General features: G+C 37.9%; 1 protein-coding gene across 2 annotated transcripts in view; it reads right to left on the minus strand.

The window, feature by feature from the left end:
• Window positions 1-18,710, minus strand: part of LOC126814819 (uncharacterized) — a 100,164-nt gene that overhangs the window by 25,537 nt on the left and 55,917 nt on the right. For both annotated transcript variants that reach the window (XM_050540200.2, XM_050540199.2), the window contains exon 3: window positions 7,705-7,869. In XM_050540200.2, coding sequence (XP_050396157.1) covers window positions 7,705-7,869 — 165 coding nt within the window. The remainder of the gene's footprint in view (window positions 1-7,704; window positions 7,870-18,710) is intronic.

Below are 18,710 nucleotides of genomic sequence, written 5' to 3' on the forward strand. Positions count from 1 at the left end.
TAGGTTTGGGTGGGGTGGGGATATTTCGATTTCCAAATAAATGTACCAGGGGATCTTTAACGTAATGCCAACGGTATATTATACACGGGACCTCAGTTTATTATACCATCCGATGGACTAGACACCTTTCTTTGCCAGATCCTTCATCTTTATCCACTTACAAGGCTATCCAACCCCCTATATTAAAGTAAGTGTTTATAGTAATATTTTTATAGGTGATGTTATGATGCTAGTATACAACTCTTTATTTTGACAGAAGGGCGTCAACTTTTAATGGATATCTTTTATTTGGGTTGGCATAAATCAAGATCATTTGTGATAAACATATAAATTATGCCATTCCTTGAATGTTAACCAAAATCTACACAAAGTTAGTTGATTCTGTCATTAAACATGTTCAAGTCAGTTTCAGTTTCAACCATATCAAATGTTGCCTAATGGTGAAACGTTTAAAAGGGAATGAGACTCTACCTACATGACATGGGCTTGACTTTTCATGATCGGTGTTTCAAGTTCAAACTAGTCTGAATACATACGAGATATCAGTTTTCCTAATTGTAAAATCTACGCGTACCAATATAGTGCATGCCCATTATTGTGCATGACAAACAAGGAATCATCTTTCTGTGTGTCATTGGAAATGAATCTTATCTGGGAAGAAGATAGAATTCCTCAATTATTGTGTGTGAGAGAGAGAGAGAGAGAGAGGGGTTTAACGTCCTCTCGACACAAACTAGGAGGTCATTTCGGGACTAACATATGGTTCAATTTTATTTCAATAGGAGTCTTTAGCAGAGAGCGAAAGAGATGGGGTTTAACGTCCACTCGACACAAACTAGGTCATTTCGGAACTAACATATGGTTCATTTCGGCAACGTCCAACCATTTATAAGTGGGTAGCATACTCTCTCGGCAACGTCCAACCATTTATAAGTAGGAAGCATAAACCCGATATAATTATCAGATAGTTAGCCACTAATAAATGACCTTAGGTCAAGTGCATGCCACTATTGGCTGTAAATGCTGATAGAATGTCAAGTGGTTCAAGAATCCCGATAGCATTAATCATAGCTCTACTAGACATAACCTCTATACACTCACGAGAATAGACAACCGATCTATGGACAAACTAAATTGAAATGAAATGGGGTTTAACATCCTACTGTTCTGCTCCTAACCTGGGCTAATGAAGACGAGCATACGCCATACAGTGTGCTATGAGGGAAATTTTGCCCGGGCTACTCTTATCTCGAATTCCAACTGCCAAGGGGTCTTTTACGTGCACGCCAATGTATACACGGGACTTTTTTCATACCATCCAAACGACTAGACAGCTGTCCTTGTCAGGCCCTCCGTCCCGCACCACTGACAAGGGGAAACCACGTCGGAAAATCTCGATGAACTGTCTCGGCCAATGCTGGGATCGAACACGTGACGTGACCTCCAGGCTCGCGAGCCAGCGTCTTACCGACTTAGCCACCGTGGCTCCAATGAACAAAATATCATTTCAATGAATCGAATATTGACCCTACATCTTCAGCTAGACAACCGAAAAACAACAGACAACGTCGTGAAAAATTCTATAAACGAAATACCCAGTCATTAGTCAGTTGTTTTGGTGTAAATGTATGGTAATCTGCTGCAAAAAAGAAAAGAAATGAAATGTGGTTGATGCCCTATTGTTCTACTCCGACTGGTCTAATGAGGACGGGAGCTGCTGTAAATACCGAAATGATGACAATTTAAATGTGTGACGAAGCAACTCTGGGCAAAACGCCATATATATGGTAGATTCTTAATACAATATTGAATACCAAATAAAACCCGCACCACACCCAAATGGCACTATTGCAGTTGTAATTAGATATAAGGGTAGTCTGGACCAAATGTCCCCCATGTCGTATGCCCGTCTTCATTAGCCCAGTTGGAGCAAAACAGTAGGACGTTAAACCCCATTTCATTTCATTTATACATAAATAAATAAAACAAACGACTCTGATGCATTTAATTCCCAGTTTCAAAAATATCTTATCAGATAAAATCTGAAACTATAAATTGCTCAAACCTAGAAACAGTAATTCTATATCGGAGGAAATATCAGGAAACCGCCTTCTAGATTAAAACAACAAGAGGATACGTTAGCAATTTAAGCCCTACTTTATTCCCGCCAATGTTTTATAGACCTGTACTAATATAATCTTAAGAACCGGTAAAAATATTTAACATTTCTTGTCAAGAAAACCTGATAATAATGACACAGACACTATATGTACACACTAAAAACAACAAACTCGAGCTCTGGCCTTTTTTCTCGTCTAGTTGTCGATAATTTCTCCTGTAACACGGAGCTTATTTTTACTTGTTGCTCTTCAAGTGTTGTGCTATGATTATATACTATCGTATGACCCATACGTTGACATAAGCGAAATCCTATCCCCCTAACACCATCCATCATGGTCCAGTTTTTACCAGGTTAATGCAAGCTTCTGTTTTATATTTAGACGAAAATTATCTGTAATCCAAATTCCTATTATTTATCGAAGTTTTTTTTGGGGCACATGCGTTTATATATGGTTATATGAATAGCGGGTTTTAGTTTCGTATGCGATGAGTTGTTTCAGGGCTAAATCTATTTGTTAAGGCCAACTCAATTTTTATCAAGGTCGCTGAGATGTAGATCAGGTTAAGGCAAGTGATTGTTGGTGAGATTGTATGTTAGTGTTAGGATAAACATTGGGGCTAGGTATAGGGTTAGGGTTGGGATTAGGGTTAGCCCTATTTACATCTCGTGATGACGAAAAATTGAGCTGGCCTTATCATTTAGTACAAACCCTGTTTCAGATGAGATATAACGTGGGATGGAAATGATTAACTATATAATTCACATGTTCTGGGTGACGATTGCCAAATATTCTAATGAACACCTCCTATCATTGCAGCCATCTTACAAGATGAAGGTAATAATTCTACCTTTTTTCTGCAGCAAGATGAGTGCGTCAGGTATTTTATCACGTGTATACCTGACAGTCATGACTAAAACAGTACTGATATATAACTGTAGATAAACATTAGTATATAGATAATTATGTGTGATAAGTAATGCTATTGTTCGGGGGAGTGACTGGGGATTGATCTACAGTCACATAGCATATTTCTGGTACCTGTTTCAGAGAGAGAGAGAGAGAGAGAGAGTATTGAATGACAGCGGTCTGAGCGAAGACCCTTGCTTTAAAGCTTCATTACTTTAGAGTAATAATAAATGAAGAGAGAGAGAGAGAGAGAGGGAGGGAGAGAGAGAGAGAGTGAGAGAGGGGAGAGAGAGAGGGAGAGAGAGAGGGAGGAGAGAGAGGGAGAGAGAGAGAGAGTGAGAGAGAGAGAGAGAGAGAGAGGGGAGAGAGAGGGAGAGAGAGAGAGAGAGAGAGAGGGGGTTAACGTCCACTTGAACTAGGCCATTTCGGGACTAACATATGGTTCAATTTTATTTCAATAAATCGCAGTGTGAGGAAACCGGGGGACCTGGAGAAACCCCACGAGATTGGACAGGCGACCCTACTCCTTGTCACGTCCATGCGCTAACCATTCACCCATCCACCCCCTCCCACAAGATTGTTTAGAATTGGAATTCAGATCAAATGTAAACCGAAAGAAGACCTCCGAAGAGAATCGGTTAATATTGGGGCTCAGGTATGTTTTAGATAAGAATTTTATGCATTGAATATTTGTTTATGGGTTCGGGTGTTTGGTGGGGCGGGAGCCACGGTGGCTCAGTGAGTAAGTCGTCGGCTCACTAAACTGGAGTTCCCGTGTTCGATCCCTGCGTTGGCCGCGAAAGTTGATCGGGATTTTCCGACAAGGTTCCTCCTTGTCAGTGGTGCAGGATCGAGGGCCTGGATAAGAACAGCTGTCTAGTCGTTCGGATGGGAAACTGAGGTCCTGTGTACAAATTGACGTGCACCTTGAAGATCCCTTAGCTGTAGGGCAAAATCCCATTCATAGCAGACTGTATATGGCATTTGCCCGTCTTCACTAGTCCAGTCAGGAGCAGAACAGTAGGACGTTATACCCCATTTCATTTCATTTCGTGAGGCGGGGCACTGTTTGCCGGTTTCATACATGATTCATGTATCAGCTTGATTATGGTGGTGACTTTATATGTACAAAAGGTGATATGTGTTGGTATTTTGTATGCCTTATGTCGTAGTGCCGTTCTTGAAAGACGACTCGACACAACAACAGAATATCATGAATGAAACTATTTTGTTGTTGAGGAGATCAAGAGCCACTGACATCGCCGCTTATTTACCTTGGCAACCCGGATACAAATAAACCACCTCCGAAAATCATTCGACACATGTTTCTGTAGGCAACAGATAAAAACCTGTCATAAAACGCCCGGATTGGCGTAGTGATCGTGCTTAATAGCTACACTCGGTAGGGTCGTATATACTTTTGATGTATATTTTAGTAGCTATAATGAATTGAAGCAAGTATTAGCCACTTGTAGAATGAGTTTAGATTCTAGATGAATGCTATAAAGAGGTGTAATAAGGCTTATGATAGCTGGTAGAAAAGTTAGCGCCATCTTGGTGAACTTTTTTTACCTCCCCTACTTGACTGTTCAGATGGACGATAACCTCTTTAATTGTTTAACTAGCTCCACGTCTGAAATGTAGATAGGAGAAGAACTAACTTCAACTCAATAAACAACTTTTCTCTCTTTTAGAAGATTTGGTGTTAAAAAGTTTAATACAATTCACAGGGTAACGGGTATTTATGTTGCTGATCTAATTCATAGTATACCGAACTAAGTCCTACCTATTGGACCTGAAGTGTTTGCAGAAAATGTTAATGGATTTGTTTTTCTTGTTACTGAGGTAGTGATCATAAACATACCCCCAAATTGGTGGCAAGTACAAGAGATAGATCAGCTGCGAAAAGTTTTAACCAACTAGATGTCGGCTCTAACACTAGTTATGGGGCCTAAATGACCATACAAACTCACCACCCAATGTGGTCGAGGACTATGCATAGGTCAGGTGACCGGCTTGGTCTAAAAGCTAAGGTCCATTGCGGATTTCGCCTTAGGTCACGAGATGTAATTTGGGTAAGGGCACGAGTTTAGGCTAACCCTAACCAACAATCATCCCAGGTCATTGCTTACGTGGAGACTAAACATCTCTGCTAATTCTTAAACCTAACCTACAATCTCGTCATCAGTCACATGATTTACATTTACAGCTTGTGACCTATGACGAAATCTGCACTGGACCTTAGCTTTTAGACCTAAAAATCAAGTGATTGCTTGAATAAATTAAGCAGTAAAAAGTTGCAACAGAGAGAGAGAGATAAATGAGGTTTAACGTCCACTCGACACAAACTAGGTCATTTCGGGACTAACATATGGTTCAATTTTATTTTCATAATTCTCTTGCGCGTAGGGGTCTTTAGCAGTGGGAGGAAACCGGAGGACCCAGAGAAAACCCACAAGGTTGGACAGGCGACCTTACTAGTTGTCACGTACAACCGGGGATTCGAAAAAGTTGCAACAGTAGTAAAAAAAAAATAAAAAAAAATAGATAAACTTCTAGAACCATTTAGTAAAGCGAGGCGAGAAAAATCGTACTTCAAAAGCAAGTTGGTCCAATAACTATATAACAGAAGGCGTTGGCTAATAAAATACCTCACAAGATTTTTTAGCTGAAGCACCCTGCTAGGATAGTATAAATTCTGGACTTGGATTAGTCTGCCAACAGGGAACGGGTAAACTAATGTAACAGTTCCTATCTCGCCATGAACGTTACTTTCGTACGAACCTTGCTGTGATTAAAAGAGGATGGAAGTCATTTACGAAGAATGGCGAACATCTCACGATTCAGACAGAATGTCGGCCAAGTTCCAACTATAACACAAGCGCCATGCCTCCACTCACTATGGTGTCCATAATACTAATTATATTTTCCGTGTTTACGGTAGTTCAATCATGTGTAAAATGTATATTTGCTACCGTGCGTGTATAGTTTGTAGCTGTTTCTAATCAAATAATAAACTCCTACTGATACTACAAAAACACAGTTTAAGTCAATTCCTACATCGGTATGGTACGGAACAGAATGGGGTCAGAGACAGAGAGAGAAATAGGGTTTAACGTCCACTCGACACAAACTAGGTCATTTCGGGTCTAACATATGGTTTAATTTTATTTCAATACTTCGCTTGCGCGTAGGGGTTTTTAGCTGTGGGAGGAAACCTGAGGACCCGGAGAAAACCCACGAGGTTGGACAGGCGACCCTACTCCTTGTCACGTACAACCGAGAAATCGAAACCCCGCCAGTTGACTCAATGACAGACTTTATGATACAGCGCGCGCACGCTAACCATTCAGCCATCCAATCCCCCAGAATGGGGTCAATACAATAAGTTGGTAACATATGGTAATGTGCATTTCAATGTGTGTAATAAGAATGGAAAACTGTTCCATGGCAGCGGCGTCTATGCCCATTTCTTTGAATTCCATCTGCCAAGCTTTTGTTTAATTTATTTATTTTATAAAAACACACTTTAGTCAATTTCTACGTTTGTGTGGAATATGGTACGTCTTATTTCCATTGTTACGAGTTTAATCAGAGGGTGAATTTTTCCCGGGTAGTGGCATTCCAGTCTACTTTTTTTCGAATTCTAACTGCCAAGGTTTTTTGTGTTTTTTTTTAAAAATAAAACCATAGTTTAGTCCATTTCTACACCGGTATGAAATAGTATAGAAAAACAAAATAATTTGGTGATTTGGAGACACACACATGTTAATATTCATTTCAATTGTGATGTACGTTCTATCGAAATTCAACTACCAAGGGCTCTTGTGCATCAACGTTCTTTTACGCCAACGACAAAGCCCAATTTCCTTGTCAGCCGAACCCCACAGCGGTCAGGCCAGAAGCCATCTTGAAAAATCCCGACCCATCTGATAATTTCTAAAACATGGGGGTTTATTTCTTTTTAAGGGTGCATCAAATGGTTCCATAGGGCAATATTTTAATATTGGTGTAGTCCCTATCTCATTATAATACATGTCAGCAAAAATTCAAAAATGAATGAAGTGATTATACACTTCAAAATAAAATTGACGATCTGCCTTGGCCGTTCTAAATCAGTTCGATTGATAGTTATTCGTTTTTTAATTTCACAAAACATTTTCCCAAAATCCACTCTTCAGAGTAATAGGCTGTCAATTACGTACTCTTGTGTAAACTTAAATACAATCTGGTTAAAACACAGATCCTATTTCGTTTCGTTTTTTATAGTTCAAAATTTCGTTTTACTTGTCTTTATTATACTAAGATCTGGAAGAGTTGTTCTATTACCGCAGTTTGGTTGAAACGAGGGATTAGCGAATGCAAAGAACTGTTACGGCGAGTTCTTGGCTTGCCATGCACGGAACTGTAAGCCACTAGAAACGTCAACGCTGATTGATTAATCTGTCTGATGCCATAGGGTCAAAAGTCGTCCTTATGAACTCTGACGCGACCTTCCAGTACAACTTATCAGATCTTCATGTAGTGTAGGGCATCGAAAGTATAAAAAACAAAACGAAATATAGATCCGTATTTTAATCAGATTGAGTTAAATATAGCCCATTACCGATAGGATAACAAAACAGTTTTTATAGCAGTCATTTATCAAACCAGAGTATTTTGGTAAAAAACTTACCTTCCAGGTATTGTACACAATCTGAATTATTGTGATAATTATTAGGATAATTGGGACTGTAAAATTCCATTTTTTTCCAATTACCATGGGTAAAGTTCCAACACTTTGCGTCTATCTGGTCATTAATCATCGGTGGTGGACGAACAGTTAGAGATGCTGGTCTAACTGAAAATAGATGAGAGGTAACCAGGTTAAATAGGTGTTCTAAAATAATAAATGAGGGGTGTTTGTAGTGTATGTGAAACACTCGGGTAACGTCTTGGCTAGATGCAGATTGTTAACATCAAAACTTCTAAGACAAAACTACTTCCCATCCATCTAAGCTTAAATTAGCTATATGCTAGGTTCCCACTATCATGATTCTAGCTACGATTGAAATCGTGGTTCTAATCGTGGGGTAATCGTGGTGATCCTATCAGGTTCCTACTATCACGATTCTCGCTACGATTGAAATTGTGGTTTTAATTGTTGAGTAATCGTGGTGATCCGACCAGGTTCCCACAATCACGATTCGTGCTACGATTGAAATCGCGGTTTTAATCGTTGAGTAATTGTAGCGATCCTATCATGTCTTATCATATATTGAGGTCAGTCGTAGCAATCGTGTTGATCGTATAGAAACGTATCGGAACGTAGCTAAACGTAGCAGATCTAGGACTAAATAGAGACACTACTATCGTAACGTATCGCACGACAGTGTGAACCTAGCATTACCAATTTTGGACATTGAAAAATACAGTTTGTTCAAAATTGCTAATATTAAAATGAAATCAAATGGGGTTTAGCAGCCTACTTTTCCGTATTTATTTTGTGGTTGGTATCGTACCTGGGACAGAGTATGCCTACTCTTCCCGATACTGCTTAGTGATTAGATTTATACATGAGTTTTATATATACCCCTCTCCCTTTTACTTTTGTTTTCTCCCACTGCTAAAGTCCCCTACACGAGAACGCGAGTTATTGAAATAAAATTGAACCATGTGTCAGTACCGAAATAATCTAGTTTGTGTCGAGTAGGCGTTAACTCTCTCTCCTTATATTGCAGTATAATGTTTAATCGATTCTTGCCCCTGAATTAGATCCATAAAGAACTGTATCTGGATCACTAGGGTATGTCAATATTTACATATTTTGAGGTTTTTTTAGCTCTTAGATCTACTTCGTATCACGAGTGCTTAAAATTCCCAATAGTAATCCTACCTAAAACAGATAGTATCTTTAAAGTTAATCCAATATTTCACATAATGTTCTTTGTACCAGATCAAGACGATTGTGGGTAAAATATATTTCATTTATAACTATGAAGTAACTGTAATTATATCCATAGCTATCTAATACAGGCTGTAATTTGTGGTTACGATGTACAAAGATTTCACGAACAATTCATCATTTTGTTTTTTCTTTCATGTAACGATAAATATCTCTACAAGACAAACACACTGTCGTATCAATCCGTCATGTTACAAACTCTCAGATTTATGATCTAGACGCTGAAGATAAATGTTCTAATAAAATGGCTTGTTTCACCATAACCTCATCATAATATTAATCGTTTGAATATACCATTAGATCAAGTTTGAGCAGTGTATTAAAGACGAGAGAGAGAGAGGGGGAGAGAGAGAGAGAGAGAGAGAGAGAGAGAGAGTAATATATGGTTCAATTTTATTTCAATAATTCGGCCATCCAAACCCCCATGTATATAAACCTCGTAGGTCTTCTCCGGGTCCCCCGATTTCCTCCCCCTGCTAAAGACCCCTACGCGTAAGCGATTTGTTGAAATAAAAATGAACCATATGTTAGTCCCAAAAATGATCTAGTTTGTGTCGAGTGAACGTTACCCCCTCTCTCTCTCTCAATTCAAATGACAATCGGCAGTTTTAATGTCTAGTCGTTCGGATGGAACGAAAAAAAACGAGCTCCCGTGTACATATTGACATGCATATAGATGAAATAAGAGTAGTCCGTAGTACCACTGTCTGGTCAAAATGCCTCTATTAGCACACTGCATTGTGTATGCCTGTCTTCATTAGACTAGTCGGTGCAGAATAGAAGGACGTTAACCCCCATTTCATTTCATGGTATTGAAACCATATCTATTTAAGTCGATAACCCATAATCCATACCGACTCTGATTAAGTTGTTGTTATGAATGTGAAAGGTGCAAGTTGATGTACAAAATGACAAATTACTATTAAAAGTGTGGTACGTGAACGGGTTAAAATAGCAGGATGTCGTGTATTTAGAATGCGACAGATGCGGCATTGCAATTAAAAGTGTGGTACATGTACATCCATCAAAATGACCAGTGTAAATAGTTGACCAAGATTTTAAATGCCAGAAGGTTTTGTTTACACTGTGTCAAGTATTTTATCAATATGAGATATATCTCAATCCTTTCTCTGGATTCCTTCAATCTGTTCTCAATGATAGCTAGAGATAATATTATCATTGACCTATTAAGGCACTCATCAGATATAGCAATATAAAAGTGACCAAGATTCACCAGGGGCAATGAAGAGATCTTCTTGGTATCAGTATCTGGAATAACTTACGATTGAAGTACGTGTGGATAAAATCTATACAATGATAGTAGGAGCAGTAGCCCGGTGATTTGTCACAGACAAAGTTAGAAAAGAACAACTTGCCCCTGTTATTAGATTAAGATATATGGGTTTAGTTGAAATTTCTAAAATCCAAGTTCAATAAGTTGTTCCATGATACGGTGCTCTAGTTACCTATGTTGACTTACTTTTTGTAGAAATCTGCAAAATGAGGACAATAGAATGTGGACTTCCGGAGAGAGAGGGGGGGGGGTTAACGTTCACTCGACACAAACTAGGTCATTTCGGAACTAACATATGGTTCAATTTTACTTCAATAATTCGATTGCGCTTAGGGGTTTTTAGCAGTGGGAGGAAACTGGAGGAGACATACAATACATAGTCTTTTCCTGATTTATTTTCAATCCTGTGAACTAAAACGAGCACAATTCACTTCTGGAAGTACAGATCTATAGTGTATAACACAAGGTTCGCATTTTACCCCTTGTTAATCTGTCATATCTACACGTGACATTATCAACAAGTTCATCATCCCCTATACCCACTATATCATCATACAACTTACTATGTATTCAATCTATTTCATTTTAATGGTGTTGTTCCTTTCTCCTTCATATCATAAAGGAATAAAATATACTCGGTGAACTCAGGTGATAAGATTGCACGAGGTGATGATAAGATTTTCATCACAAACAGATAGTTTATGTAACACTGATTCACTGATAGCGAGATTTACACACTTTTCCTTGATAAAATAAGGCTGAGATTACACAGGTCACAGTTCTATGGAATACAGCAGCTTGGTAGAAACGTTGCTCAGTCATAGACAGTAATTGCAATCTGATTAAAATACAGATCTATGTTTCGTTCTGTGTTTTTATACATTCGATGGCCTCTACAATAAGAAGATCTGACCAGTTGTAGTGGGAGGTCGCGCCAGGGGTCATACGAGTGGATTTTGACCCTATGACGTCAGACATTGATTAATCGATTAGCGTTGACGTATCTAGTGGTTTACCCACAGTTTCGTGCACAGCACGCCAAGGACTCGCCGCAACGGGCCGTTTCATTGGCTAATTCCTCATATAAACCAGAAAGCCTGTTATATAACAACTCTTCCAGATCGTAGTTTTGTGAAGACAATTAAAACGAAATTTTGAACTATACAAAACGAAACGAAATAGGATCTGTGTTTTAACCAGCTTGCAGTAATTGTGACATTTGTATTTCCAGTTCACTAAATGCCATTGGAAGAAATTAGAGTTGAGCTCTGTGTTTGACATTTTGAAAATAGTTCTAAAACGGTCAAATCAGAAAACTGGCATCAACTTTCGTCCAATGTTGATTCAATTACTTATTCTGCAAATCCGTAGATGCATCTAACTTACGAACAAGTCAAACAACACTGTTCAGCAATCAGTTGAACAATCACGATGATTCGATTGTAATTGAAACTAATTACAAAATGCAGCCCCTCTTCAGTTATACAACCATGCTCAAATACAAAATGTCACCCACATCGGGTAAATAATCCTGATGCTTCGACTTTAAGAACAAGAAATATATAACGGTTCAAGTTGACTACAAAATATATACTCACTCCAGTAAACAACCCCAGTACTTCAAATTTAACTTAAGGATAAGAAATGCTAGGTCGACTACAAAATGCAGCACCCATATTAAAGATACATTATGGGAGATTAGATAAAGAGCTAGCAGTTCTCACTATAATATTTAAACACTAGATAATGTAAAAGGAATATGCTGAAAATTTCACTCCAATTGCTTCACCCTAGGCCGACAAAAACATTATTTTAAAATACTTGTAGCCTCGGTTGTCATTGTCACCACTGTCACGATATTTAACAAAGTCTCGATTATCCATTTTTACGTTTAGTCATCAATGAGCGTTGAACAGCAGATCGGATTCAAATCCAATGAAAATCGGGCACACAAGATGGCATGGAGAGTTGATTATGGTCTTTACGTGTTAATGAATGTCTTATTAATAATTTAGATACGGTGTCAGACCTAAATAAACACCTGCAATAGGCAGATTTAGCCCTAGCACAATGTATGTTTATGGCATACATGTACCTATAATATTAAACAAACTGAACATCAAGTATTTATGTTTTTTCTCTAATTATCAACAAGATGTCGGTCTGTAAGTCATCCAGGTAATTAAAATCAGCTTAGAGGTTAAAACTGTTCATCAGCAAGATGCAGGTAGAAAAAATCAGCAAGGGGTAATCTTACCCTAACCCTTGATAGCTGCTTGACATATAGTTGGCTACTAACCATGACAGCCCATTAGACAAAATACTACAACATTAGTTGAGTGAAATCTGTTTAATTTGAAGGTAACATGTGTTTTGGGTGAGGTGAAAATTATATATCATAGAACATATAGAGAAAAATGTAAATATTGCTGTCTAACTTATAAAAAACAGACTATGGTTGCGTTACAGTTTGTTTCCTTTAGTTTAAGATGAAAAGAAAGGAGATCTACATGTTGAAATGGTTTATTTCAACTGATTTACTGTTATAATGTTAATCGTTATTTTTGACATTTCAATTAAAGTTAATAATATGCATGTTCATCACGAAACACAGTATAAAAAAACGTGCACTTTATTACACGAATCTTTCACCGAGTCCAATAATTATTTTTTTCCTCTGTTCATTCATTTAGTTTATCGAAATGAAATGTTTTAAAGGAGCTAAGTCTCTAATATTTTGGACCTAGAAATGGATACAAATGGGTCACAACGCATATAATAATGTAATATGAATGTATATAAACTGATTTACATTCAATCGTTTCTGTTTCTACTCTAATTTCAAATCAGTTATGTTCGGCGAAATATGCCCGAAGTCTCAATCAAATGGCAATATATAGCGTCTGGTTATTCCAGTCTACACCGATAGTATTTAATGTGCATGCTCTCCAGATAAGAATATGACGTCAGAGTTTGACATGACTTGTGGAATACATCTAGCCTCGTTCTTCGAGTCACTTGTTATAAATGGCACTGAAACGCATTATGGTACACGATTCGTGTAACCAACAGTAAAATGTTTATTTTGTCTTAAATATTGGAGAAACCCCACGAGGTTGGACAGGCGACCCTACAAGCGGGGATTCGAAACCACGACACTTGACTCAATGACATACCTTGTGACCAAAGGCGCACGCGTTAACCATTCGACCACCCAACACCCCCCGAGGTGTAATAAATCCAATTGAACCGAAATCTCGAAAGCGATATAAATTCGGGTTCAAGACAAATAAAAACGGGTATATTTTGGAAACTTGTAAAGGTCCTAGGAGCAGAACAGTAGAACGTTAAACCCCATTTCACTTCATTTTGTAAAGGTTTTGATTCAGCAAATATCAAAGCTTTGTATGGTTATAATTGGGCAGCCTAGAAGACCCCCGGCAGATTAGATGTTTATACAGCCCATTTCACATCTTAACATTTCATTTTACATAGCGGAGATTAGCTCTACAAGAAAAAACTACGGAATACAAGGATATCAAATAGCGGCCAGTCAATTTGGTTTTATAAACGTTGTACAGTGATTGGAACCAACAACTGGTAGCACCAATGGTAAACACGTGGTTACAATTTGGTACCAGTCTCAGACTCAACCATTTCTACTATTTTTATTTGTAATCCATTATAACGAATGTTTTTCTGAACTATACCACAGAAAATGAAATTTAATGAAGATTTTTCCAAATGTCAACACATTCTAGTTCATTGAGGGTTATAGTTTGGCAAGGCAGTGACGCTAACGATGCAACCATTTCCCGTTTTACTTGACCTTCGGTAAATGCATTATATTAAATCATGCATATAATTTGTTTCTTATTATCTGTTCATAATACGTGTTGTACATATGTTGAAGAAAATAAAATAGAAAAAAAAGTTATAGGCTTCTATAAGTCTCTTGATTAGACATATATTTTACTTACAAAGCGGGGAGTTGGGATGACTTAGTGGTGTAGTGTGTCGCGCTTCCACCTCGAGCTGGTCGGCCACCTCTGGCTTGCGGTTGAGGTTTCGACCTGTATGTGGGTGTATGGTTCTTGGAGATAAAGGCGCCATCTCAACCTCGTGGGTTTACCCCGGGTACTCCGGTTTCCTCCCACAGGAAAGACCCCTGCGCGTGTGCCAAGATAATAAAAATGAAAAGTAAGACTTGTCTGCTTTATCACCTTCGGTGGAAGCGGACGTTAAACACTAATAACAACAACATACAACGTGTCATTGTTAGTTAAAATCTTAAAGGCTCCTATGTTCCAGAATCCCTATAAAACAATTTCATCATTTTGGTAATGGCGCAAATTGGTATCATATGTTAGTTTAATGGCTATCTAATCGACATTACTTCAACTTGTGATTCATCTGTGTGGGTATCTGGTCAACAGATACCATTTATTGGATAAATTAATGATATGAAATGAAATGAAATGGGGTTTAACGTCCTACTGTTTTGCTCCGAACTTGGCTAATGAAGACGGGCATACGCTATACAGTGTGCTATGAGGGACATTTCGCCCGTCCTGCATCACTGACAAGTGGGAAACCACGCTGGAAAATCTGGATGAACTTTCTCGGCCAATGCAAGGATCGAACACCCGACCCCCAGACTAGCGAGCCAGTGTCTCACCAACTTAGCCACCGCGATCCCCAAATTAACGATCTACACAATGTCTAGAAACTACATTAAACAACCAAAATAAAGTTATTGTTTTAGAATCAGTTGGGTTGTTTTTTGTTTTGTTTTAAGCTATGGATATCATAATATCATTCAGTAATAACTGGCACTTTACCAGTACCATGATGAATATTTACTACGGTATTGTGTATATGTAGGGCATATATGTATAAAACCCGGCAGAATATACAAACTCCTCTACGGTGTCCTACAAACAGAATGGAAGACCGATATACTCCATACAGTGTCCAACTGTCAGGGGCCTTTTTACATGCGCACCAACGGATAATAATAATAATGACTTTTTTCTAATTTTCAACATGTCCCTCCTAATCTATAAAACTAGCAACTACACAGTAACAATATTTACACGTATTTACAAATTGCATATTGTATAAGCTTATAATGTAGAACTATCAAACAAACAAGAAAGAAAAAAATAGCATATAAACATACATTCAGAGGACAACAGTAATTAACAAGGGTTAAAAGATTTAACATGTTTTACTAACTCCTTTTTGAAGATAAAACATGAAGACGTATGTTTCACAGTTTGAGGTAGTAAATTCCAGAATAAAGAAACGGTATATTGTAATATTCTTGTCAATGCTTTTTTCTTACTTTTTCGAATTTCTAATTTAAATTGATTTCCTGATCCCAAATGGCATGGTAGTTTTTTGTCAATTTAGAATTGTCATAGAATGTGTTATATCATGTATTATAAGGTCCATGGTTATATAAATATGATGGTAATCTGTCTCTTAGAATTTTGAAGGTGGTGAATCTCAAGTCGCAATTCAATCCCAGAACCTTCGTCCTGCACCACTGACAAAGTGATACAAGACTCCAATCCAGATGGACCCCCTGGTTGGTGTGCCAGTACTCACTGGTCCACCGTGGCTCCCTATAAAGAGTGATAGGGTGGGGTGGGGTGGTCCAACAATCACCTTAAGAATGGTTCAATAATAATTTACTTCTAATTGTTTTAGCATGGAATCATTTCCTGTGAGTGATGGACATTAAAATCAACCAACCTTGCGGATTCAGATGCCACATTTTGGGAAACAATTGGTTTTAAGATCTGAATAAGATGTTCACGTCTCGTCAACCAAGGTTAATCGCTTTTAGTACCAACGAGGTTTGTCTTGATTCATCACAGCTTGAGACCCAACTTAACCTATCCCGTGCCATGCCGACCTTTCTCGTGACTAATCAATTTCCAAAAGAAAACGCAAATTGTACCGAACAGCTAATTATAGATGTTCTTAATTAAGAAATCCAATTATTCTGTATTACATTTCATTAAAACGACAAACTGCTGACTTCTGGTTTCAATATCTCTCGGGGTTTATTCACAAGCTATTTATTGGGCATCCTCGTTAACTGCTCTCTCGAGACCTCCTGGGTTAAGAAAAATATGATGCCGGAAATGGTTTATATTTTGTACATTAGCCGTCTACATATGAATCATATTAAACTTAGAAACATCATCACTAGACCTTGAAACTAAGGAGTGGGAGGAAATTAAATCCATAAACCCATGGGAAGAATATAATAACTTCTATGTTTATTCATACCTATAAAATGATCATAAAACTTTATTACCGATGGCTTGACTCGAGGGTATCCTCTAAATCTATTGAGAGAGAGAGAGAGAGAGAGAGAGACAGAGAGAGAGAGATTAATAAAAGTCCATCACATGTAAAATATACACTTAGTATTAAAGATACATTATGGAAGATTAGATAAAGAGCTGACAATTCTCACTATAATAGTTAAATACTAGATAATTGAAAGGTAATGTGCTGAAGATTTCAATCCACTTGCTTCACTCTGAACCCAGATATTAGCGATTCAATTTTAGGTCTAGCCTCGATCATCATTACTAAAGTCGGTACGATAAATAACAAAATCTCGATTATCCATTTTGACGTTAAATCATCCACAACTAAATGTATTCTAATCCAGTAAATATCGAAGGCTAGCGATGTCATTGAGAGTTGATTATGGTCTGAATAAGTTAATTAATGTCGAATTAATAATTCAGATAACATTTCTGGCCTAAAGAAAGACCTGCAATAGACAGATTTAGCTCTTGCATAATGTATGTTTAATATGATTAATACAATGACGTCATTATTAATGTGACGTCATAATGTATGTTTAAACATAGCTCCCTGTGTTAAAACAGCTGAAATTAGACAGACATCAGGGAGACAACTTACTGATCAACGAGGTCAACAGCAGCAGCATTAGTTCAATACGTTTAATCTGTAGAAATACGAATAAATCTTAAGCAGATTGAAATTTTGCCACTCGACTCTACAAAGCTGTGGTAGACAGGAACTTCAGTGACATATGAACTCATGACCACGCTGCATTTAACTGCATAATCAATTCAAGCACCCCTCCCCCAAGGATATAAAAAAATAGATCGACGGCGATTGCCGAGTGAGTGCGGCTATTTCATATAATATACATTAGTTAACCCGGATAACATCAACGTCTAATTGACATCATAGTAAGATCCTAATCTCTAAGATAATCAATTCAACGATATAAAAAAAGGATCGATGGTGATTGCCTAGAGAGAGCGGCTATTTCACATAATATACATTAGTTTTCAGGTAAACCCGGATAACATCAACGTCTAATTGGCATCATAGTAAGATCCTAATCTCTAAGATAATTCCTTCTTATTCTCATGACTCCGTCTACTTTGACGATATATTTTTAAGGGTGTGAAGCCACAACAAGCTTATCTAGGGATATCAACCTCTAATTGGCATAACACTATGCTTCCCACACTTATAAATTAAAGTTGAATCTAACAAGAGTAGTAAAGGGGTGTCGTATCGTGATATCATCAATAGTATGTTTGCTTGTTAAAAGTGTTAGGTGGTGGTGATAAGATAGTAATACAAGTAATGGTTATTTTGTGTACCCGAGGTGGAGGCCTATCTTGACGATAACTTCTCTTTGGCTTCTACCTGATAAAGCTCTATGGGATAGTATGATACAATCTAAACGTTAACCATACTGTTGTTTTAATTCGTAAGATATCTTCAACAATAACATAGCGTATACAAGCTTAAAGTGTTCTTCTACATTTGGCTGCAACAACTTGGGTAGGATTATTGAGCGACACTCTCCAGAAAGAAGATAAGAGAGAGAGAGAGAGAGAGAGAGAGAGAGAGAGAGAGAGAGGGGGGTTAACGTTCACCCGACACTAACTAGGTCATTTCGGGACTAACACATAGTTGAAGTTTATTTCAATAATTCGCTTGCGCGTAGGGGTCTTTAGCAGTGGGAAGAAACCAGAGGACCCGGAGAAAACCCACGAGATTGGACAGGCAACCCTACTCCTTGTCACGTACAACCGGGGAATCGAAACCACGCCATTTGACTCGATGACAGACCTTATGTTACAGCACGCACGTTAAAAAGAAGATAGTCCTAAGACTTCGCTAGTTCGAGTACAATAGACATTAAACTTGACATGGGTGTACTTTGGACTATATGTAAATCGATTGCCGGACTTTGATTTAGTGACGTTATAATTCCAAGATGGCTGCTATGACGTCATATCCTACAATGGTAGTTGTTTGACAGGATGATTCTGCTGACAAGAGACCCCAGGATGTGATTAACCTGTATTACCTTTAATAATACCTGTATTATCATCAATACCTGTAATAATACAAGTTGATCCTCTTA

Source organism: Patella vulgata, chromosome 3 (assembly GCF_932274485.2).
Source record: "Patella vulgata chromosome 3, xgPatVulg1.2, whole genome shotgun sequence".
Taxonomy (NCBI): domain Eukaryota; kingdom Metazoa; phylum Mollusca; class Gastropoda; family Patellidae; genus Patella; species Patella vulgata.